A 24,022-nucleotide genomic window follows, 5' to 3' on the forward strand; every position below is an offset into this window, starting at 1 on the left:
GGGAAAACTGAGGCTCAGACCATTACTTGTTGAGGGTTGCACAGGTTATTAGAGGCAGAAGGAGCTGTCATTTAATGCAGTTCATCTAATTTCTCAGTCTTGTTTTTACTGTTCATACTCCTTTATACATTACATACAGAGGCATTATGTAATATGATTGGGCTTGGGGGAATTTTCCTTAGGACAAAACCTGACATTCTTATTAAGAAAATAATTAGTGTTTGGTATTTTGGATTTTGATAATTAATCATTAAAGTCCTATGGACAATTTAGCCTCAAGGCTATTCAATCATGTATATGAAATTATAAAACTAACATTTTCTCTATTAATATATGCAAGTAGCATGTTTATTATAGAAAAAATGAATTAGAAGCAAAAACATAGAAGAATTTTAAAAAACCCATTCAACATCATTTAGAGAAAATGTTAACACTTTGAAATAAAAGTGGCTTCATCTTACACTTAGAACTTTGTAACTGACTTTTATCAAATACTGATGAATGAGGAAGGCTATTCCTTGCCAAATTTAGATCTTGGTAATTTTCATTTATTCCATTCTGACATTTAATGCAGGTCATCTAATTTCTGCATGAATGCGTATCAGTTCATTTACGTAGTCCCCTATTGTTGGGCATGTCATTTTTTGCAGATTTCCTAGAAACAATGCATTTTTGCAAAATTGTCCCAATTATTTTAATTTGATCTCTGATTGTATGATTTATTCTCTGTTCATTTTTAAAACTTTTGATATATGTTCATAATTTTCCTCCAGAGTAGAAATACATATCCATTAACATTTTCTCTAGGGAAAGCTACTGTATTTTGGGAGAGGATGGTATTAATATTTCATTCTTTTCTAGAGGATAGCAACATACAGTATAAATGTTCTAAATTCTTATTCTTCTCTTTACATGTTGTCACTTAAAAGTTTTATGTAATAAATCTGGAATAGTAATCTTTAATTTTCAAAAGTTGGGTTGTTTGTAGCTATATGTAGTAAAGTAACTATTAAGTGATTCCCATGCAATTTTTAAGTGTGTTTTTGTAAGGTTTTTTTTTTTTTTTCTCCCTCTATTTTGCATGCATGTATTTGCATGGAACATTTTAAAAATAGAAGCATCAGAATGAATTGAATGTTTTGAATTACAGTTGACCCTTGAACAACATAGGTTTGAACTGTGCAGGTCCACTTAAGTTTTTTTTTTTTTTAAATAGATATATAAACTTGGGTACTGATAAATACCAGTACAGTACTGTAAATGTATTTTGTCTTCCTTAAGATTTTTTAAATATTTTCTCTAGCTTACGTTAAGGTAAGAATATAATATAAAATACATAAACATGAAACGTGTTAATCACCTCTTTATGTTATTGGTAAATCTTCTGGTCAATGGTAAGCTATTTGTAGTTAAGCTGTAGGTTACTCTAAAGTTATATGTAGATTTTCAATGATGCAAGGGGGTGGCACCTCTAATGCCAACATTGTTCAAGGGTTAATTGTGCTAGCTAATCTTTGTCACTTACCTTGATAGTTTAGAGACAAAATTAGACTTAATTAGTATGTCCCTTATCTACTACTCATTTGCCTTCTTGTTCAGTTTCTCATGATTAACAAGATACATCTCACGGTTAACAAAATGTGAACTCTATTGCCATTTGCCATTTACACGTTAGTAAGATAATTGTACTAACATTTTGAGAGTTAGGTAAATTTTTTTAATAGTTTTGATTCTGTTCCTTAGGAATAGCTATGAATTATGGTTTTTGGATCCAGTAGACCACTTCCCTTAAATTATGTAATCTCGCATCATCAGATAGTAGAAGCATAGATCTTAAGAGTTGAATAAACCATAGAGATAGATATTGTAGTCCAGCTTCTTGCTTGATGAAACCATCTCTTCTTCAGTATCTTTGGAACTTCTGCTGGAACAGCCAATTAGGAATGTGAATCTACATATTTTAGGTTCACAAAGTAAGTGAAACATAAGATTTTGCCCTAAGAGAACTTAAAATATTCCATGTTCTTATGACATGGGATTGATAAGCAAGTTCAGTGACATGTTTTAGGTTCAAGATGTATGTTCAGAATCATTTTCTTGTAATATAACACAGCTTTGGATATTTCATTTATAAGTTTATTTTTAAATCCCTTGTATGGTAGATAATTGGAGAAAAAACTTTCTCTGTTCCTATAAGTTCTGTGTTAACTATAAATCAAGTATTTATAAACTATTAAAATTGTAATTACATAAAGGGAAGCTGGGATGATACTTTAACTAGACTCTCATTTTCTTAATGTTTTTTTTTTTTAGGGCAGCCCTGGTGGCGCAGCGGTTTAGCGCCGCCTTCAGCCCAGGGTGTGATCCTGCAGACCTGGGATCGAGTCCCACATCAGGCTTCCTGCATGGAGCCTGCTTCTCCCTTGGCCTGTATCTCTGCCTCTCTGCCTCCCTCCCTGTCTCGCTCATGAATCAATAAATAAAATATTTTTTAAAAATGTTATTTTTTTAATGCTAAAATACTAAAACTCTTGGCCATAAACCTTTGATTTTCATCTGTTGTGCTAAATAATTTTTTTTAAAGATTGTATTTATTCATTCATGAGACACAGAGAGAGGCAGAGGGAGAAGCAGAGGGAGAAGCCTGATTCAGGGACTGGATTCCAGGATCCCAGGATCAGGACCTGAGCCAAAGGCAAATGCTCAACCACTGGGCAACCCAGGCGCTCTGTGCTAAAAAAATTTAAGCACATATAACATTGAACAAGTTTTTTCCTCCTCTTTTTTTTTTTTTTAAACCTAAGAAAAGCATATTTTTAAACAATGATTTTGATACGTGGTGCTGTTCCTTATCATAGTATGTTGGGCAGTATTTATCAAACATTTCAGTAGCTAAAAGTTTTATATACACAGTGAATCTCCATTTTCTACACTTCATCTTAATATCCAAGTTTATTACTTTAGTGCTTGACTAATTTGCCTTGCCTCATGATCTGTTGAGCTTTTTATGTGAGAGCTGTACTAATCTTAATCACTGTGCTTATTGTTTGAATGCTACAGGAAGCGAGCAGCTGCAAAGCATCTAATAGAACGCTACTACCACCAGTTAACTGAGGGCTGTGGAAATGAGGCCTGCACGAATGAGTTTTGTGCTTCCTGTCCAACTTTTCTTCGTATGGATAACAATGCAGCAGCTATTAAAGCCCTCGAGCTTTATAAGATTAATGCAAAACTCTGTGATCCTCATCCCTCCAAGAAAGGAGCAAGTTCAGCTTACCTTGAAAACTCGAAAGGTGCCCCTAACAACTCCTGCTCTGACATAAAAATGAACAAGAAGGAAGGACAAGGAGCAAGAGATGATTTTAGAGGTAAGATGTTCTATTTTTTTTTTTTTAAGACGTTCTATTTTTAACTGAGAATTTTGGATTGAATCTGATTGTAAATTTAAATAAAATGTATGAGGTTTTTGTTTGTTTTGTCTAATTGTGTGACATTAGGACAAGATAGTATAGTGGTGTTTATTATCATTATATTTATTTATTGTGGTAAAGGACAGAACTTATAATGGAACTAATAACTTAATGGTATCTTATGGTATCTTATTGTTCTAATGGTCTCTAATTAGAAGCAGATTATATTCCAAAAGTTGCTTTGTTAATGGATTGGAACTTTTGAACATTTTCCACTAAGAAGAATGTGTATTAAGTGGTAATCCCCTAAATTAGACCACAAAATCTAACTAAATTATCAAATAACTGGGCTGAATATGTAAAATGAGTTGTGAAACCCCAGCGTTAATGAGGGTGAAAGAAGCAGAAAAAAGTGGTGGCAGTCCTTTCCATTTCCAAGAGCAAAGCATAATTTTGTAGCCATCACTTGAGAAATAATTCAGTTTTCTTTTCAATACTCATTCCATATTCTGCTCAGCTTCTTCTAGACATTTGGCACACTCATACTGCCAAGAATCATCACCTACCGATGGCAGTCTTCACCCAAACACTTGTTTTCTAAATGATCCTGTATTCCAAAATTGTTTTAAAAATATATATGTTTTTAGATCTTCAAATCCAAGGTTTCTTTTCCTTAAGTGAAGATAATCATTGTTAGTAACAAGGTAATTGAATTTCTAAATAACTGACCGGGCTCAGCTCATCAGAGGTAATTGTACTTTAAAAGAGAAAGCTTTTTGTTTAAGGCATGTATAAGTTGGAGAACACCTCTAAAGTTTTCAGTAGCATGATTTGAATGTAGGTTTAATTGGTTATATGGAATTATGTTATACCTTTCACTCTAATTTCACAGTAAAGGTGTTTTCATAACTTGATAACAACTTTATACTGTTTCAAAATGTATGATTCTGTTATATGATTTAATCTCACACTGGATAAGTCTGTGGATGTTTGTCATTATGTATAATAGGGAAGTTGCAGTTGACTCCATTATACATATTTTCCAGCAAGTGTGTACCACAGAGTAACAGTTAATGTAGAATGTGCTGGTGCAATTGAATGCAGCCACCTATGGGGAATTATAGTACAGGGTAGATGGACACATGTTTTTGCCTCTGTGCTTCATCATAGGTGCTTATTGAGTAGTTATTAGTAATCTTTGCTTCCTGTTTTTGCTCAAGTCTGTGTAATTTAGCAGCTCCTTATACTTTCTTCCAATATGCTACTCTGTCCTCCTACTCCCTTTTTCCTACAACTTTCTACTTACTATAGTATTTTTCCTATTAGGAATTAACAAATGCATTAAGTACACTTGTACTTTTGATTGTTAATTATATTTGTTAATTCTGATTACAAAGTTCTATATGTATTAAGTAGCCTGCCCCAAACTCTGTTTTTGCATAAAAATTTTCTTAAGTATAAAATTTTATAGACTAAGTGTATTTTCAGGAGCATGTATACATTGTAAAATACACAGATACACCATACAGAAATGTTTCTTCATTCAGCATTTTCTCAGTAGAACATCTAAACATTGTGAATGTTTGTGTCTCTTATTATAATGGTTTTTAAAGTAATTTATGTCTGTTCAGCATTTTAAGTGAAACACCAAATAGGAAAAGTATGGGCACATTTTATATAGAATTAGTAGAATGTCAGAAACACTTGAAGGCATTCTGAACAGCGCATCAACAAAGGGTATCTGGGTGTTGCTGTCCTTTGAGATAGGTCATATTACTGCATTAAAAAAACCCACTTTGTTAATAAGTTTATGATTTGATGATTTAGGAAGCAGAGTGTTTTATGTTTTTTTAAAAATCTTCTTTTTAAAATTTTTTTTAAAAAGATTTTTTATTGATTTGAGAGAAAGAGCACAAGCACAGGGAGGGGCAGAGGAAGAAGCAGGCTCTGATATGGGACTCAGTCCCAGGACCCTAAGATCATGACCTGAGCCGAAGGCAGATGCTTAACCGACTGAGCCACCCAGACATCCATAGTGTGTTTTGTCCTTTAGTTACTTATAGTAGGTATATATTCTATTTTGGTTACATTTTAGGGAACAAGGGATTTTTCATTGTTTTGTAAGAAGGTGTTATAATTTTTTCCAATTAAAATAATGGGAAATAAGCTCCCAGTTAGCAGTTTCACACTTTTCAGAAAGAGATTACTAATATTTAGCAGAAGATGCCTATATGATTTCCCCACTATCTGAAAGTAGAGCATTCCAAAGAAACTTTCGTGAGCCAAGATGGCAAATAAAGTGAAAAAGCAATTACCATTAATTTCTGTGAAAACAATTTTGAGGTTCCCTTATCTAAAAAATATCCTCTCAGGCTGTTCTGATACCTTAGGACACATCTTGCTAATGGATGTACAAAATTGAGATAAACACAGATGCCTACATAGTTGAAAGTTGTGGTGACTTAAAGCTGAGATATTGAGTGTAATTCCTGGGGAAGGAGCTCGGCAGTGCCACTCTTGCTCCTCGGGGTATATGCTGCCTCTGTAATGGCTTGCTGTATAACAAATACTAAATGTTTTTTTGCTTTTTAACTTTCTTAGTATAAGTGAAGTAGCCTCATGGGAACTGTCAAAAAGCAACGTATACCTATATATCTAATAGAACAAACCTAAAAAGATTAACTCTTTATTAAAGAGTTAAAACCCATAAAAGAAACTAGGTATTGACAGTCTGATAGTAGGGGCCAAAGATCAGATTCACATTGTGTGGTAAAATTTGGTATTTTTCTGGTTGAACTTTTACAGCTGTTCATTTTATGATCACTTGAATGTAATACTCTCTTTTACTGTGGAACAAATATACAAAGAGGTAGAAATTGTAGTAAGAAATTTTATATGTTGTACAGTACATGTATATGAGTCCATTTGTCACAATGAAGATTGAATTACCTACATGTGTCTAAATTATCCTCTGCCTAATTTATTTGTTGACATGTCGGTCTGCTGCTTCCTTTATTAAAGGGATAGATTAAGACCTTTGTCAGTATTATATTTGACCAATATAATCTCCATAAAATTAATAGACAAAATATATCATTTGTTCTCTTTCCTATAAAGTAACATATCCAAATAGTTTATTCAAAACCTAGAAACTATTTGGGGTGCTCCACTTTTATTTCTTACACAATTTGATAGTGTTTTTATTGACCTATATAGTACTACCTTATGGAAAAATGGTCTTGAAATATTAGTAAATACTGTTTTATATTTTTTAATTTGAAAGACAATATTTTGTAATTTGTAGAGATATGCATGCTTTTGCTTAGATAATTTGAAGATGATACTATCTTTTTTCACATATCTGCTGATTAGCAGATTCTTTTGTTGTACTACAATATGAGTTAATCAATTTTGCCCCTATTTATCAGGAAAATAAACACTTAGAAATTCATCAGTGGACTTCCATTTAGGTAACTGGCCAACCTGTGCTATATGCCATCACCCAGGTATAAATGAGGATTGGAATACTGATGTTTAGTTTTTATAGTTTCTATTATGATGGCATGTCAGAGAAGAGGTGGTGAATAGATTTGGAGTTAGCCAGCCTACAGTGTCTATCCAGATGACACTGTAGAGAGTTGGAAGGAAGACCAGAGTTTTCATAAGATCCCCTTTTAGATACAGAATGATTGATAATTAATTCTAATTTGGAGTTAGAAATAATCTCAGTAGAAAATTTAAGTTGATGTATTCACATGAACCAAACTAGTATAATTCAGGACACAAAACCTTTGGGGTACTATCTAGCAGTGAATGTAGACATCTTTGTATCCGTTGAGATACAGAGCTTTCATGGTTTTTGAATTATCTTTCCCCAGATCATTCATTCTTCCCTTAGCTATTAGAACAGGTAATATAGTTGGTTTGTAAAGTGAAAGTCGATTATCTAATGTTTAAAGGATATTTTCACGTCATTTATTTAATGAAGTTGTTTGGCTGTCAGGTCGGAATATTTTTATTTCTGTATTTTCATTTGAAATACAGCCATTTATGTTCTTGTTAAAACAATTTATTATATCCCCAGTTACCTGATATTCATGCAAGTCATAAGAGAAAAAATAAGTGTTCAGGTATGTTTCTCAGTTTCAGTAAGGTGAAATTTTGCGATTATTTTTACCTTATCTCAGATTATAAATGAAGGATGTGTTTTTTTGTTTTTCTTTTAGAGTAGATCATGAGAGTGAGTACATTAGAGCTAAGCTATTTTTAATTTTAAAATGTTTTTTTTCCTTTTTTTTTTTTTTTTTAAGTTGGATTCATGCTAAGTACCAGGAAGTTCATTATTTGAGGTGTTGAATCTATGAGTTGTCAATTGTGTGATGTCTCCAGCCATGGAGATTTACTACTCTTTGAGTTGGAATCTTCTTTTTTTTAAGATCTTATTTATTTATTCATGAGAGAGAGAGGCAGAGACATACGCAGAGGGAGAACCAGGCTCTCTGTGGGAAGCCTGATGCAGGACTCCATCCTAGGACCCCCGGATCAGGGATCACAACCTGAGCCAAAGGCAGAGATGCTCAACCACTAAGCCACCCAGGAGCTCCTTGGTTGGAATGCCTTTATAGGGTTTTCCTTTTCAGTCACTGTACTCAGTGCTTTCTAATGAAAAAGTCAAATGTTATGAAAGGTCAGATTAAATTGCATGAAATAGGGAGACAGAACGTAAAGACTGCTAACTCTGGGAAACGAACTAGGGGTGGTAGAAGGGGAGGAGGGCGGGGAGTGGGAGTGAATGGGTGACGGGCACTGGGTGTTATTCTGTATGTTAGTAAATTGAACACCAATAAAAAATAAATTAAAAAAAAATAAAATAAATTGCATGAAATAAATTAATATTTGAGTAGAAGATGACAACCTGGAGTTTTAGAAAGCAGCATGTAAAATTCTTTTTTGTTGGATGGAGGTGGTGAGTAAGCAAATTGTTAAGAGGAGAACACACACAGAGTTTTTCTTTGTTCTAATGTGTTTCATCTAGTGGCATTCCATTTTGGGAGTGGAATGCTTATGCATTCCATAACCTCCAAATTTACTCTTCATTCCTCTCAAGGGGATATATGTATAGATTTAAATTTTATGGTGAAGAGAATGAGAGCCGTATGTTTTTGTCTGAAGGAGCATAATAGCAAATACAGAAAATTTTTAGAAGGTGATAATGGAGGTCTAAGCTACTGTTTAGACAGATGTGAGAGGAAAGGAAGATGCATGCCAGCAAACTGCAACAGACTCTTTCACCCCCACATTAGTAGTCCCTGACTCCAGAGATTTTTATCTCAAAAATCCTTGAAATGTTTTTTGTTTCTCTGTGAATTCATTCGAATTTCAACTTGTTAACATTACTATAACTCTGAAAATGTATAATAAATTGATATTTGGTCTTTCATTGCCTCCTGTCATTTTTGCCTCTTATGAAGTTATTTCTTTATGGAGGAGAATGGATGTGATAGAAAAACATAATAAAACTCCCTTGGATTTAAATAATACAGATTGCAAAAACAATCAGATACTCTTACTTATAAGATTTATATTACAAGAGAAGTACCAAGAAGGATTAAACATAATTAAACAGTCTCCTGGCATTCTAAAGGCTTTGAAGGCAAGATAGGGAAAGGTGAAAAGCTTCTTTCTACGTTAGCAAGGTTCAACTAAACTGCAATATTGAGTACATACCAAAAAGAGCATTAGCTTATAAACAAAGTGGAAATTTATTTCTAGCTTATCTAACAGCCATCATATTCCAGGTTGGCACCGTTCTACTTCACATAGTCTTTCAGAAATGCTTCTGTAGTGGCATTGTTATCTTCAACACATGGCTTCCAGAGCATCCTGGGAGCATCATCCCATTAGCCAGAAGGAAAAGCCTTGGCCTGAAGTAGCCCTTAACCTCAAAAACCTGGGAAACCTGGGAGATGGAGTCCAAATCTGCCCAGAAAGGAGAGGAAAAAGATTTTGGTGACTACATAGTAATCTGTTTTACTTGTCTGCTTTTATATCCGTTCTTACCCCACTGTATTTTTTATTACTCTGTAACAATATCCTGTTAGTCTATAAGGTGTCTTCTAATCTGATTCCTGGCTACAGATGGCAGTGTTTGTTAACTTCAGATCTTATGAGAAATGGTATATTAATTCTTCTCAATCACCCACAGAATGACTACCCTGGAAAAAAACTAAAAAGGAGGATTCAAAGGAAGCAGTTGGATTTTAAGATGTATAAAAATAAGACAAGGGCTATTTCCCAAAGAGGATGCTGAAGGAACCTCTCTTGCCTTCTCAGTCTTTTGAGAAGAATAGTGAGATAAGAAACCTCTCAGAAGAACAGTAGTTTCTGCTCTGAAGTGAGGTTGTAAGAAGTGTATCATTATGAATTAAATCAGCACATAGTTATCTTGGTTCATATTTATAAATTAAAGCTACATGTTAATTTCTACTGTGATTTTGAAAAGAGTTCAAGCTCATTAAAAGCTATATATTATGAAGGTATATAAAAGATGAGATGGTTGCAATTAGTAGTAGTTCATTGAAAAAATAGGAAAATATATTTTGTTTGTTGAATCTAAATATTAGATCTGTTTTTAAAAGAGTTGTAATTCAACTGGTATTGAGTACAAAAGGGCTGTTTTACTTTTCACTAGAACTTAAGACAAAATAAACATACTTCTAAAAATAAATGTTCTCCTTTTTTTCTCTAACTTTCTAGATGTGACTTACCTAACAGAAGAGACGGTGTATGAAATTCTTGAATTATGTAGAGAGAGAGAGGATTATTCCCCTTTAATCCGTGTTATTGGAAGAGTTTTTTCTAGTGCTGAGGCATTGGTACAGAGCTTTCGGAAAGTCAAACAACACACCAAGGAAGAACTGAAATCTCTTCAAGGAAAGGATGAAGACAAGGATGAAGATGAAAAGGAAAAAGCTGCATGTTCTGCTGCTATGGAAGAAGATTCAGAAGCATCTTCTTCAAGGATAAGTGATAGTTCACAAGGAGATAACAACTTACAAAAAATAGGCCCTGATGATGTGTCTGTGGATATTGAGGCCATTAGAAGGGTCTATACCAGATTACTCTCTAATGAAAAAATAGAAACTGCTTTTCTCAATGCACTTGTGTATTTGTCACCTAATGTGGAATGTGACTTGACGTATCACAATGTATACTCTCGAGATCCTAATTATCTGAATTTATTCATTATTGTAATGGAGAATAGAAATCTACACAGTCCTGAATATCTGGAAATGGCTTTGCCATTGTTTTGCAAAGCAATGAGTAAGCTACCCCTTGCAGCCCAAGGAAAATTGGTTAGACTGTGGTCTAAATACAGTGCAGACCAAATTCGTAGAATGATGGAAACATTTCAGCAACTTATTACTTACAAAGTCATAAGCAATGAATTTAACAGTCGGAATCTAGTGAATGATGATGATGCTATTGTTGCTGCTTCAAAGTGCTTGAAAATGGTTTACTATGCAAATGTAGTGGGTGGGGAAGTGGACACAAATCACAATGAAGAAGATGATGAAGAGCCCATCCCTGAATCCAGTGAATTGACACTTCAGGAGCTTTTGGGAGAGGAAAGAAGAAATAAGAAAGGTCCTCGAGTGGACCCATTGGAAACTGAACTTGGTGTTAAAACTCTGGATTGTCGAAAACCACTTATCCCTTTTGAAGAGTTTATTAATGAACCACTGAATGATGTTCTAGAAATGGATAAAGATTATACTTTTTTCAAAGTAGAAACAGAGAACAAATTCTCTTTCATGACATGTCCCTTTATATTGAATGCTGTCACAAAGAATTTGGGATTATATTATGACAATAGAATTCGCATGTACAGTGAACGAAGAATCACTGTTCTCTACAGCTTAGTTCAAGGACAGCAGTTGAATCCATATTTGAGACTCAAAGTCAGACGTGACCATATCATAGATGATGCACTTGTCCGGGTAAGTTGGGCTAATGCTTAAAAACTAGTATTAGAATAAATACCTAATGCTGGGGAGATTGTAATACAGTTCAGTGAATTCATTTTATAAGTAGACTGCTTAAAAAAATTACATGGCATTACGTGGTATAGAAACATTTGGGCATTTTGTATTATAAGTGTAAATATTATACGTTTGTTGTTCCTGTCCAAATTTATAAATGTGTTCCACAAAGTATTGGTTGTCTTGAATAATGATCACTCTCTCTTTGGGAAAAACAAACAAACAGACTTCTTAAGTATCAACAACTAACTCTAAAAGTTTCTTCTCTGTTCAGAAGACAAATGGATGTTGGAAAAAGACCTGAGCACAGGAACAAGGGGGAATGTGGACATACCAATAAGTATAAATGTCAAATCTTAACTGGGAAAAGTGGTATAATAAAATCATACCATAAAGAAATAAGTAGTATCCAAAAAAATTCCGTGACTTAAAATTTAGAGTTAGTGTGAAGTTGAAATGATCTGGGCAGTTTGGTGTGCTGCTCTAGTAAGAGTTCTGTTCATTCTGGATCATTTACAGGAGCCCCTGTATAGCACTACCTGACTGTGGTATTTTCTTACCACTTAAATATTTTGGAGTTGGTTGGAACTACTGGGAAAACATCAGCCATTCCAGGAATCTAAATTAATGGTGCTTTGTCATCAACCCAGTCCAGGGAGCTTGAGCTGGGAGAATATTGGGAACACAAGTACCCACTTCTAACTTCCTGTTTTTCCAGATTTGCTGCCTTTTGTTCATTACTTGCTTCTACAAAAATTAAAAATTTTAGTGCCCCCATTTAAGAACGGAGGCCTGGCCAGAAGATAGAAACCAATTGCCAATCACCAGCAACTTATTTTCCATAGTTTAGCAGAATGATGTAGAGTATCTGTATGACATGAGTGATGTGTTGTGAAAAATGTGTTGAAAATCTTGTAAATTTCAGTTGTTAGAGTAGAATTGCAAATCCCAAGACTATACACTTTATGGTTGGCTTCTTGGGTTGGGATCCTTTCATCTATCTCCAATAAAAACTATGCCTAGCCTTTAAAAAGCAGTGAAGTTATTCTCCATAAGATTCAATCCAGAGTTAGAAATTTAAAAAAAAAAAAATTGTCCACCTTCCTAATCCGCCTTCAGCTAAGAAATCTACCCAACTAATCTGCCTTCAATTAAGAAATCTACCCAACTTTATTTTCCTTCCCCTTGTTTCCCACCACCACCTCCTCTTAGTAAAGCAAGGCTAAGAACCAATAAAAGTTTAAGTACTTGTTGTATACTTATTTTGTCATCTAGAATTTTGAGGAAACAGTCATTTTTGTTTATAAGGCCTTTTTAAAAGCAGGTTTTAAGGTAAAACTGGACTTTTTAATTATGCTGAGGTTTTTTAGTGAGTTCTGCTTAATTATGTCAAGCCAGAATATTATATTTGACCAATTTTAAACCAGGATTCACTAAATAATAAATGTACTTAACTGTTACCAGTTCATGAAAGTTCACTTCAGAAATCTTATGTATGAGGCACTTTGCTAAGCAGTAGAGATATAAAAATGAATTATGATACTAAGAAGCTTCTTAGGGACTAAAATACTCATATTAAGCAAATTTATTCTTCCTTCCCTTTTTTCTTTTTTTTAATGACAGAAAAGGTTAGGAGAAAAACATCAAAATAGGCCTTGTGAGACAGTCAAATTGATCCTATTTTAAAAAACATTCATAGCTGGTATGGTTATGATAAAGTCCTAGTATTTTAGGACAAACTACAACAAAAAGTAGTTTAAGGTCCTCTTAGCTGAACTCTGAAAAGTACTGATGGAATTTTAATATCTTACTCTTCAAGGATCTACTTTACTTTTTTCTTAAAGCCTTATTCTTCCTCCTGTATCAGTTTGACAAAATAAAGCTATTGACCACTTTCTTATGACCTGCTAATTTGAACTAGAGAGTAGGTTGGGAAGAGAAAAAGAAATGAGAATTTTGGTGAGTTCAATGTTAATAAGTAATTAAGGTTATAGGATCATATACTTTTTTTTTTTAAGATTTTATTTATTCATGAGAGACAGAGACAGAGAGAGAGAGGCAGAGGGAGAAGTAGGCTCCATGCAGGGAGCCCTACGTGGGACTCTATCCCAGGTCTCCAGGATCACACCCTGGGCTGCAGGCGGCGCTAAACCGCTGCGCCACCAGGGCTGTCCCAGGATCATATACTTTAAAAGCTAAAAGGAGCCTTGCAGTTCATCTACTCATTAGTTTACAAATGAGGCCCAGAAAATAGTGACTACATATATGGCACTCTAGGGTATGTTTCTGTGTTAGTTCTTATTTTTTAGTTATGAATTGTAAGGCTGACTGGCATGGTAGAAAAGAGGAGGAGTGGAGGAGTACCTTCAGTTAATAATTACAGTTTTGCTTTTTTTTTAATAAAAAAATATGTTCCTTCACTTTCGTGTACCATGTAATTCAAAGACTAGCAAATTATGTCCTATGTAGGGTTTTTAGAGTAACTGGGTTTTGTTTGTTTTAAAGATTTATTTATTTATTTATTTATTTATTTATTTATTTATTTGAGAGAGAGCGTGGGGGGGGGGTGGCGCAGAAGAAGTGGGAAAGTGAATCTCAAGCAGACTCAGCACAGAGCCCGATGCAGGGCTCGAGATCACAACCTTGAGATGAGGACCTGAGCTGAAACCAGCAGTTGGGCCCTTAACCAACTGAGCCACCCAAGCGCCCCAGAGGAGCTGTTTCTGATGGCAGCTGAAGAATACTGTTTACAGTATTTTATTGAACCTTAGATACTATTGATTGGAGGACACACTATTATTTTCTTAGTACTAAAAGGGAAAAAAAAAAAAAGAAGCTGCCAATTAGTTGTGAGATGCCATCAATTTTATGGTATATCCTGATTTCAGAGATGTTAAAATGTGAAAAAGGAATTTTAGAACCAATGAAATAATGGTAAAATATAAGTTGTCTGGTCACAAGTAGGTATCTCAGAATCATTTAAGAACTACCCACACCTCTAAGTTACTGGAGTATTTCTCCCTGTGACTTTGATTAGTTCTTGTTGTTGTTTCTTAGAAAATCATACAGTGATACTCATGAGCTCACTTGAATTAAAACAATCCAAACTCATAAGGTTTTTACAATATTTTACTAATAACATTTGCCTATTTGTATATTCTTTTAAAAGTAGATGATTTGTCATTTTTCTTAGCATTCCCAGGGGGGAAAGGGGTATGAGATTTTATTTTACTTTTTATTTTAGGAGATGATATTAGGAGAATATGGATATCATGAAAGACAGCATGGCCACCTGTCATGTACCCTAAAACTGTCTTCACATCTGCATGTTTTTAAAAAAAAAAATCCAAGCTTCTACCTTCTAGAGATTCAGATTAGGAGCTCTGATAATAGAGCCTAGGAATTCTATTTCTGGTAGTGCCCCCAGATATTCTGATAAAGCCAGACTACAAATCGATATTTGGGAAGATGGCGGTTGGTACAGTTTATATATACATATTTATTGAGGCCATTTTTAAGGTTTTTTTTTTGTTTTTTTTTGTTTTTTAAGATTTTATTTATTCATGAGAAATAGAGAGAGAGAGAGGCAGAGACATAGGCAGAGGGAGAAGCAGGCTCCATGCCGGAAATCCAATGTGGAACTCGATCCCGGATCTCCAGGATCATGCCCTGGGCTGAAGGCAGATGCCCAACCAATGCGCCACCGAGGGGCCCCTATTGAGGCCAGTTTTATATACAAGTACATATTTAGGAAACTAGCAGTCTTTGAGAGCAGGTTTAGAATAAGGGTTGACAATGGTATGCAACTTGTTTCAGATTAGGCAGGCAGGTCCTAGAATTCTGGATTGGGATCTAAAGACTGAAAGGAATGGCTGAAATGTAAACTGAGTAGGAAAGTCCAAAAATACGAACTAGAGCTGATCAAGGTGATAAGCACAAATGAATAGCCCTACTACCAACTGTTTCCCTCAGTTCCATTCATTTTTTTCCTGAGCTGTGACAGGGCTATCTAACCGAGGCCCCAGCATTTTCCTTGGCAAACACCCTTAGTTATAATTTAAATAAAACTTGATTCTTTTATTTTTCACAATTGATGATTACTTTAAGAATAATATCCTGTGCTGCTCTGAGTATGATTGATTTTATCTTGTACATTCAGTATATTGTGCTTAATGCAATGACCATTATTGTTTTTTATGATTTATTCTAAATGAAATGAAGAACTTCATACCTGATTTATGTCCTCAAAAGAGATAAAAAGAATGAAGTAGATCTGCATAGATTCTCAGCATTATATAATAAACTAAGAAAATGAAACTTGTCAAACTTCTTAGTTTTATGTGTGAGACAAATGAAACTCAGATTCTGGCCTATAGAAATTAATGGCAGAATTGGAAATAGAACAAGGTCTATTGGTCTGCTGGTCTCACAAGCAGATGTGGTTATATGATATGGCTGTTACTCAAACATCTAAACTTTATATGTAAGATATAGAAAACTTCAACTGTTTATAGAGAAATGAAAATGAACAAATGTATCTGGATAATCTAAAGATCTTGTTCTAGTCAGTAGCTTGAAAGTGTAAACAAAGTGTTTAACCCTAGAGTCTAATAAGTTGAAGTTGCTTAAGCCAGCCATTCTTCAAGATCTTAGGTATTCTTAAGTATTAGAGAGGTCTATTTTATGTGACTACTACTTCTACTTAAATATCTATACTACTAAGGAATTTTTTCAGTTATGGATAAAGATGACTTTATCATAAGTAATAGTAGCCCAGAATACTATTTAAAGGATGGGGTTTTTCTTTTGACTCTTGTAAATCTGGCAAGTATGATATTTTTATAATAAGATGTCATCCTACCTAGGTATTCTGGGAATGCTTTGATACCAGATCAATTTTTTAAAAAATGATCTCTCTAGGATTTCATCATCATGGCCAATTAAAAGTTCAGAAATTGAAAATCGTTTTGTCCAACAATTGATGAAATCAAGAGTCTTAGTAAGAAGAGGAAGTCATATAAGGAAGAGGTAGATTTCATTACATCCAGTCTACTTTTGTTTATTTTCCCCCAGCAATCTGTCTTTTTCCAGTCTCCTTATTAAACTAATATAAAATATATTCTACTGTAAGAAAATCTGTATATAAAAATACAGCTCTATGTACTATAAATGATTTCAATTCAAGGATGCATACAGATTCTCATTTTCACAATGTTCACTGACATAGTCTTTAAGTTTCCAAATATTCTTCATTCAAGGCAGCTTTTGATTTTCAAAATTCTGTTTTAAATGGTATATATGTATTACGGAGAGTTATACACCTTTACTGTTCTTAAATCATTCTCCATTTGAACATTGAGTCAGAAGTGGTTGTTTTAAGAAAAATAAAAATAAGTGCAGTTCCTTAAGTTCCTTAATAATAATAGCCTTTATCAAAATGATAACTGGTAAATTTTAATGTTAAAATTAAAAGTAAAAGTTGTTTTTTAAAGGTAGGCTACCCTTGTATATTATATGTAAATGATAAAATGTTATAGAACCACTTAATAGATACTCAAGAATAATAATCTAACAGATAATAATAGGAAATTTTTAATTGTAGAGTTCAATTGCTTCAAATACCTATTTCTCAAATCATTCTTTTTCATGTTTGCATTTGACATCCTGATTCTAAATTAAATTTATTGTAAAAAATAATATGTAGAAAAGGGTAAAGAAGAAAATAAGTCACTTGTAATCTCAAAAAAGATTTTTGCTAATTGTTGAGAGTAGGAGGGCCTAGTATAGTAGTTAAGAGCTTGTTGCCTGGATTAGAATCTCTGTCTACCATTTACTCATACTGAAAACAAGTATTGAATCTCTCATTATTTTGGGATCTTCATCTGTAAAATGGGAGTGATAATATTACTGGCCATATAAGACTGTTGTGCAAATGAAGTGAATTGGTAAATGTAAAGTGCTTAGAAGAGTGCCCTGGCACATAAGTGCTATATATTATTTTTGTGTTGTTATTGAAATATTTTGTTTTATACTGCCTGGGTTTGGTTTTCAGGCAAGGTTGAAAAAAATTTTAGTACAAATAAAAGTAACAACAACAAAAGCTAGTAGGTATATGGTATTATTGTACAGGGAATTCATCTAAGTGCTTCGCATGTATTAATTTTTGCTTAATATATCATTCTCATTTTATAGATGAAATTAGCAGAAAGATAAAGCTACATGATTACGATTAATTATGGAACATTGCAGTAAATTATTTTGGCACTTGGGTGGGGGAGCAGAGTGGAGATTGGTGGAGATGGACAGACGTAATATTTTAATAATAATGAAGATAAAATTGTTTCAGTGAAAATACAAAGTGTCTTAGGTGTAGCTAAGACTATAACACATGGTCTCTGAATCCTGTAGAAATGACGCCAAATCCTTTAAAAGATATAATCACATTGATAATGGAGTCTGCTCTCATTTGTGAATATGAATGAGGAAGAACTATAGGATGCATAATTTAAATACCAGATAATCATTTTTTTTCACCTTGGAATGCATTATACTTTTGATATAAGCAGGTTTGTCTTTGTATTATAAGGGCATACATAAATATTGACTTATATTCCTTTAACACCTAGGCAGGTGGGAACTGGACGAAGGAAACTAGGAATGCGTTCCATGGCAATATGGGATGTTGGCGTGATGGGTAAACCACATTGGAGCTGACAATTCTGTTTTAGTTCTCAGCATTCTTTATTTTCTGTGGCTTGAAACAGGTTTCCAACTGGAACTATTTTTCCCCAAGTTTATTTTCAAAACTTGGGACAGGCTGTAAAACCAGATAGTGAATCTTTTGTTCAGAGATCAAAGTTGTTTTAAAAGGTTGCAACATAATGTGTTATCTTAATAATATTGCCCACTCTAGAACTAACTGTTACATATTTTTATTAAGCCTTCACATCTTTTCAGTATGAAGAATACTATCCCTTTTTTTTCTTTGCAGATGAGGAAACAGGCTTACTAGAGTTGCTTGCTAAAATTTTAAGTTTAAAAGTTAAGTGATAGTTGGAACTAGCAGAATGTTCTGTCTCAGTCTTCACAACAGTCTGTCACAAAAATAAGTTATCCTAATACAACTTGGCATAAAAAGGATTTTGTAAACATCAGAGACCACTGTTGTACAGGATATTTTTTAAAGCTAAAGATTTTAAATTCACAGTATTATAGAACCCAGAAGTTGAAGATACCTAAGATCATTTCAGCCTTTGTTCTTAAAACCTTTTTGACTGCAGTACCAAGTAAGGTATTTTGCATAGCATAGGTACATATATGCGTATCTGTCAGTACATATAATTAGGTGCCATTACTATGTGGAATACTTTCTGACTTTCTCCCCTGATAGTTGGTTTGAAACCACTAAATGAATTGGGCTACCCCCTAACAAGTTGCAGATGGCAGTTTGAAAAACATTGATCTAGGACAACTGACTTGATTCATGAATTCATGATTTTTATTTTAGTTTTTATAGACCTCCAAGAATATCCAAACTTCATCTAAAGTCACTACTTTAGGACTGTAGTATAGTTATTTCAATGATGTTTGCATTGCTCAAATCCATTTTTAAAATCCTAGTTGTAATCATTAGTTGCAGTAATTTGAACACCCTTAAATATTCTGTTCCTTCAAAGTTAAAGTTTTTTAACAGCCAAATGGCATTTAAAGTCAGTGTATGTAGCAAATAACGTGGGTGATAGTGAGGGAATGCTGTTAGTAAATTTCAGATACATTAAAAAAAGGGGGGGCAGTATAAATATTTCACATTAGAATTTAGTGTGGATTTTTCTGATCTCTTAGTGACTGAGATCAGTTATTATGTATATTATTATGTATATTATTCTGTAGACACAAAGAAATATTTGGTAGAGATTTGTAGTTGAAAAATGCTCGATACTAGGGTTTTTGATAACTGTTAGTAAGAAATTAAGAGTAAAGATATGAGCAAGCGTATGTCTCATCTGCTTTCAAAAAAAAGTGTATATGAGATGTGTTGTGATCCATTAAGTGGCAATTTATACTAAGCACTTGTAAGAGACCACAAATTGTTTCCCTATTGTGGTTTTTTCTCTTAATTGAGGTTATTTTATTTATGGCTGATTGGATAATAGGAATTAATTCCTTAGTTTCTGTTCTATTAAACATAAAGAATTACTAGTGAACAAATTTGAAGTTATACTTCTATACTCCATTATTTTTTGTTGAAGTGATTTAGATTGAGTAGTCACTTATGTGTTTGGCTGTCATGACTTCTTTCCCTGTCCTAAACTTACAGCCCAGGTTTGTTATACAGAAGTAACAAAATATCTAATTTTAATTTTCTACTGTATGTTAACTTCATGACAAATCAGTAGTTAGAAAGTAACCTTTTAATAATTCTATGCTGGCTTATTTTCTGTCCTATTTTTCCATTATCTGTGAGACTGAATCTTTGCCTTTACTGGCTTTTTACCAGTTTGCTTCCTGTTTCCATTTAAAACAAATCAAGTCAGTATCTTTTATTTGCTCCATAGCCCTACTCCTTATTTTTATTTTTTGCTTCTCCTTAGTTTTATTTTGCTTTCATCTTTAAACTGGCAGTCATCTTCTTTTCACTTTATCTTTTCACCACTAGCTAGAGATGATCGCTATGGAAAATCCTGCAGACTTGAAGAAACAGTTGTATGTGGAATTTGAAGGAGAACAAGGAGTTGATGAGGGAGGTGTTTCCAAAGAATTTTTTCAGCTGGTTGTGGAGGAAATCTTCAATCCAGATATTGGTAAATATTTTAGTGATGTGATCATGAAGTCATATCTTTTCGAATTAAGGATTTTACCAGGGTTTATAGGTATTCTCAGTTATAAAGAGCAATAATAGGTTTTGGTACGTATTTCTTAGAGTCACAGATAATGACTGAATGTGTGGGTTTGGGGGACTGATTTGCATCACTCGTTTATTCAAGTTCTCATTTAGATTACTTAGTCAAATATTTTACTACAGGAAACTCTCTCTTAGGTAAATGAAACTGAAAACACTTTAAAATGGTATATTAGAACAATTGAAAGATTTCTTTGCTCTTTTTACTCTAAAACATTTCGTCACACTCCTACCATTTCTGAAACGAGTTTCATACAATAGTGGTCTTAAGAATGTTCAGTGTCTCACAAGGGTATCATGCTCAAAGTTTGGAAATCTTGCCTGGTATCAAATTAAATTTTTTATTTGCTGCAGGATTTCTTGGATCTTAATATAATATTTTTACAAACTTTTTGAACTCCAGAACCCTTGTTCCACCCCACGTCTAATAACATTTACTCCCAGAAATGTTTTTGATGAACAGTTCTGGAAAACACTAATGTACATATGCCAGTCTGAAAGTGATGGATTTGAGTTTTATTGATGGACAAAGTAGAATGGGTAAAAGACTGCAACTTCTTGGATAGTGTTCTTAACTGGGTCAATCTGAACTGATTGATTGGGTTCCTAAAATATAACCACTAACTTGGTTACTAGGTTTGCTAATTTTTAAAACTGAATGTATGGCAATTAATAGGAAAAGGATTCCATGAAAGGTACCGTCAGAATTGTGAAGAATGGCACATAGAATAATGCATATGTCATTTCCATTAACCTGTGGATTCTCAGTGTGTACATTGGATTGACTTTTCTGTTATTAGGTGGTCATATATATGCATATATGTAAACAGAAGTAGACATGTTGAATTCATAATATAAATATAGTTAAGGCTATATATTTTAGCTAGCATTTATTAATCAGAAGGCTATGAAATTTGTTCAGAGTAAACCTACAGACATCTAAAACCATGCCTTTTTTGAGAAAATTTGTGAGCTTCATAGTTTTGGTAGACCTTAGATCTAGGTTCCTTTGTATCTCGACACATTAAACATTAGCTGTAAAGCATGCTTACGTTATATGTAGAAATACTTTTAAGAGAAAAACATTCATTAAACAGTTCCACTTGATAGTAAGGTAATTGAAATGATAGCAGTTAAAACTATCAAAAAGGAATATCTTAGAAGAGTCATCCTTTATGGTGCATTTCTTCCAGGGACTGGCAAAAATATGCCCAAGATGGAATCACTTTGAACCTTAAAATTACTATCTTTGATATACATAGATGAATGTAATGACCTGTGTAATTTATATTCTGATTAATTTGTAGTTTATTGCTCTTGAGACCAAAGACATTTGTGTGATTTCATCAAATGTATTAATTAATTGTAATTATTTTTGACTGTTCTTAACTCTGTTAATAACAACTTTATAACTAAGTGAAGTTTTTAGCACTTCAGTGAATCTTGTAACTTGGGGCGTATAAAAGTTTAGCTCTTAACTCTGAAATTCAGGGAAGAATTGTATAATTTTCAAACTTTATTTCATGAACATTAACTTTCACGAGAAAAATGTTCTAGTTTACTTTATACTGTTATGATCCAGGGGATATTTTACACTTCCTTTTGTATTTAACTTAATCTAAATGTGAAAATAAACATTTTTAAAGCTTTCAAAAATCATATAAATTGATGTACTTATGTGTCCTATTGATTTCTAAAGTTATATTGGAAATTGCCCGTTTTTTCAGACCTAATTTTTAAAAAATTTTTTTAAGATTATTTATTCATGAGATGTGGTGAGGCAGAGACATAGGCAGAGGGAGAAAGAGACTCCCTGTGGCAACCCCCATGTGGGACTCAATCCCAGGACTCCCAAGATCAGGGCATCAGCAGATGCTCAACCACTGAGCCAAGATCAGAGCATCAGCAGATGCTCAACCACTGAGCCACCCAGGCTTCCCAGACCTAATATTTAAAATATTTTCATTCAGTTACCCAGTAGCAACTGAAAAACATTTTAGTAAATTGAAAAAAGTCAGAAATTCATAAAATAACATATAACCTTTTCCTTAGATATTCTGTTCACCTAAAGGGAAGAAGGTAATTCTGCCTTAGTAATGGTATTCAGATAGGTAAAACCAAACATTCCTACTTTTTAAAATGAATGATACAAAAAAGATCTCCAAGCTCGGGTTTTAAATAGCGAAGGCCATGTGAAATTGAAAGAAGACTACAGATACAGACTACTTTTGTTTTACATACTGGCTCATAATTAACGTGTGTATTAAATAGCTTTGTGTTTTATTTATTTATTTTTTTTTTTACATTTTTATTTATTTATGATAGAGAGAGAGAGAGAGGCAGAGACACAGACACAGGCAGAGGGAGAAGCAGGCTCCATGCACCGGGAGCCTGATGTGGGACTCGATCCCGGGTCTCCAGGATCGCGCCCTGGGCCAAAGGCAGGCGCTAAACCACTGCGCCACCCAGGGATCCCCTAGCTTTGTGTTTTAGATATAATCTGACTTGACCAAATTTACGTAGGCTTACATGCTTGGCTTTATCTGACTTTGTTAGAAAGGTGCTAGAAAAACTTTATGGGATCATTGTACAGTTTTGAAAAAACAAAAGCTTCCTTGAAATTAAAAATTGTTTTTTGAAAATAGCACATATAGATTAAATCTGTGTTAATAAGTTTTTATAAAGCTTTTTTCCCTTCAATTTTACATTTATTTTTCTATCATATCATTTGTATGAATACAAATTAATTTATCATTTGTATTAGTAGGAGATAAGAGAACTTGAATTTAGTGAACATTTTCCCTAACTTCTTGGAAAATGCAACCGAAATTGCTTTTTGCCACTACGTACAAGTTTGTGTAATTATTTTATATTTATATTTGTATCGTTCATCAGTCTTTAATATTACTGTATTTTTTAAATCATTTTTTATAGGTATGTTCACATATGATGAATCTACAAAATTATTTTGGTTTAATCCATCCTCTTTTGAAACTGAGGGTCAGTTCACTCTGATTGGCATAGTGCTGGGTCTGGCTATTTACAATAACTGTATACTGGATGTACATTTTCCCATGGTTGTCTACAGGAAGCTAATGGGGAAAAAAGGAACTTTTCGTGACCTAGGAGACTCTCACCCTGTAAGTCTGCTATTTTTTTTATTTGATGTTGTAGATTTTATTTAAACGTAAAACTATAGTTTATGTAAAAAAGTTTTCATTTGGAATTATTTTCATTTGTTAATATTATACCTAGTAAGATACAGTTGTTTTAATTTGTTGAAGTACCATGGACACTAAAAACTCAAAGGAGAAATTTATTGTAACTATCAGCAAGCAGATTTTGTAGTATTGATACTGTAGAAAAGGGCTTTTAAACATGTTTTGGTTTTTTGGTTTTCGGTGTGGGATTTTTTTTTTCTTTTTTAAATGAAACCACATGAGATCGCCAGGTGAAATCAGAGCTACTCTGGATAAGGGGCTTCGGTGGCTACAGTTAGTATGTCTGTTTCTGTCTCCAACCCCTCCATTACTGTTAGACACCTCTGAGGTTCTCTCATAGAGCACAGTGTAAAATCCATTGCTAAATCGATGCTGTGATTTTCTTAGCAGAGAATTGGACAGATCAGTGACTGTCAATGTCAATCTTTCTGTATTGTAAACTATTTGAGG

General features: G+C 33.6%; 1 protein-coding gene across 7 annotated transcripts in view; it reads left to right on the forward strand.

Moving 5' to 3' along the window:
* UBE3A (ubiquitin protein ligase E3A) overlaps positions 1-24,022 on the forward strand; it is a 95,780-nt gene that overhangs the window by 55,538 nt on the left and 16,220 nt on the right. For all 7 annotated transcript variants that reach the window (XM_038532584.1, XM_038532585.1, XM_038532583.1 and 4 more), the window contains 4 exons: positions 3,061-3,368; positions 10,167-11,410; positions 20,109-20,253; positions 23,286-23,491. In XM_038532584.1, coding sequence (XP_038388512.1) covers positions 3,061-3,368; positions 10,167-11,410; positions 20,109-20,253; positions 23,286-23,491 — 1,903 coding nt within the window. The remainder of the gene's footprint in view (positions 1-3,060; positions 3,369-10,166; positions 11,411-20,108; positions 20,254-23,285; positions 23,492-24,022) is intronic.

This window comes from Canis lupus, chromosome 3 (genome assembly GCF_011100685.1).
Source record: "Canis lupus familiaris isolate Mischka breed German Shepherd chromosome 3, alternate assembly UU_Cfam_GSD_1.0, whole genome shotgun sequence".
Lineage (NCBI taxonomy): Eukaryota > Metazoa > Chordata > Mammalia > Carnivora > Canidae > Canis > Canis lupus.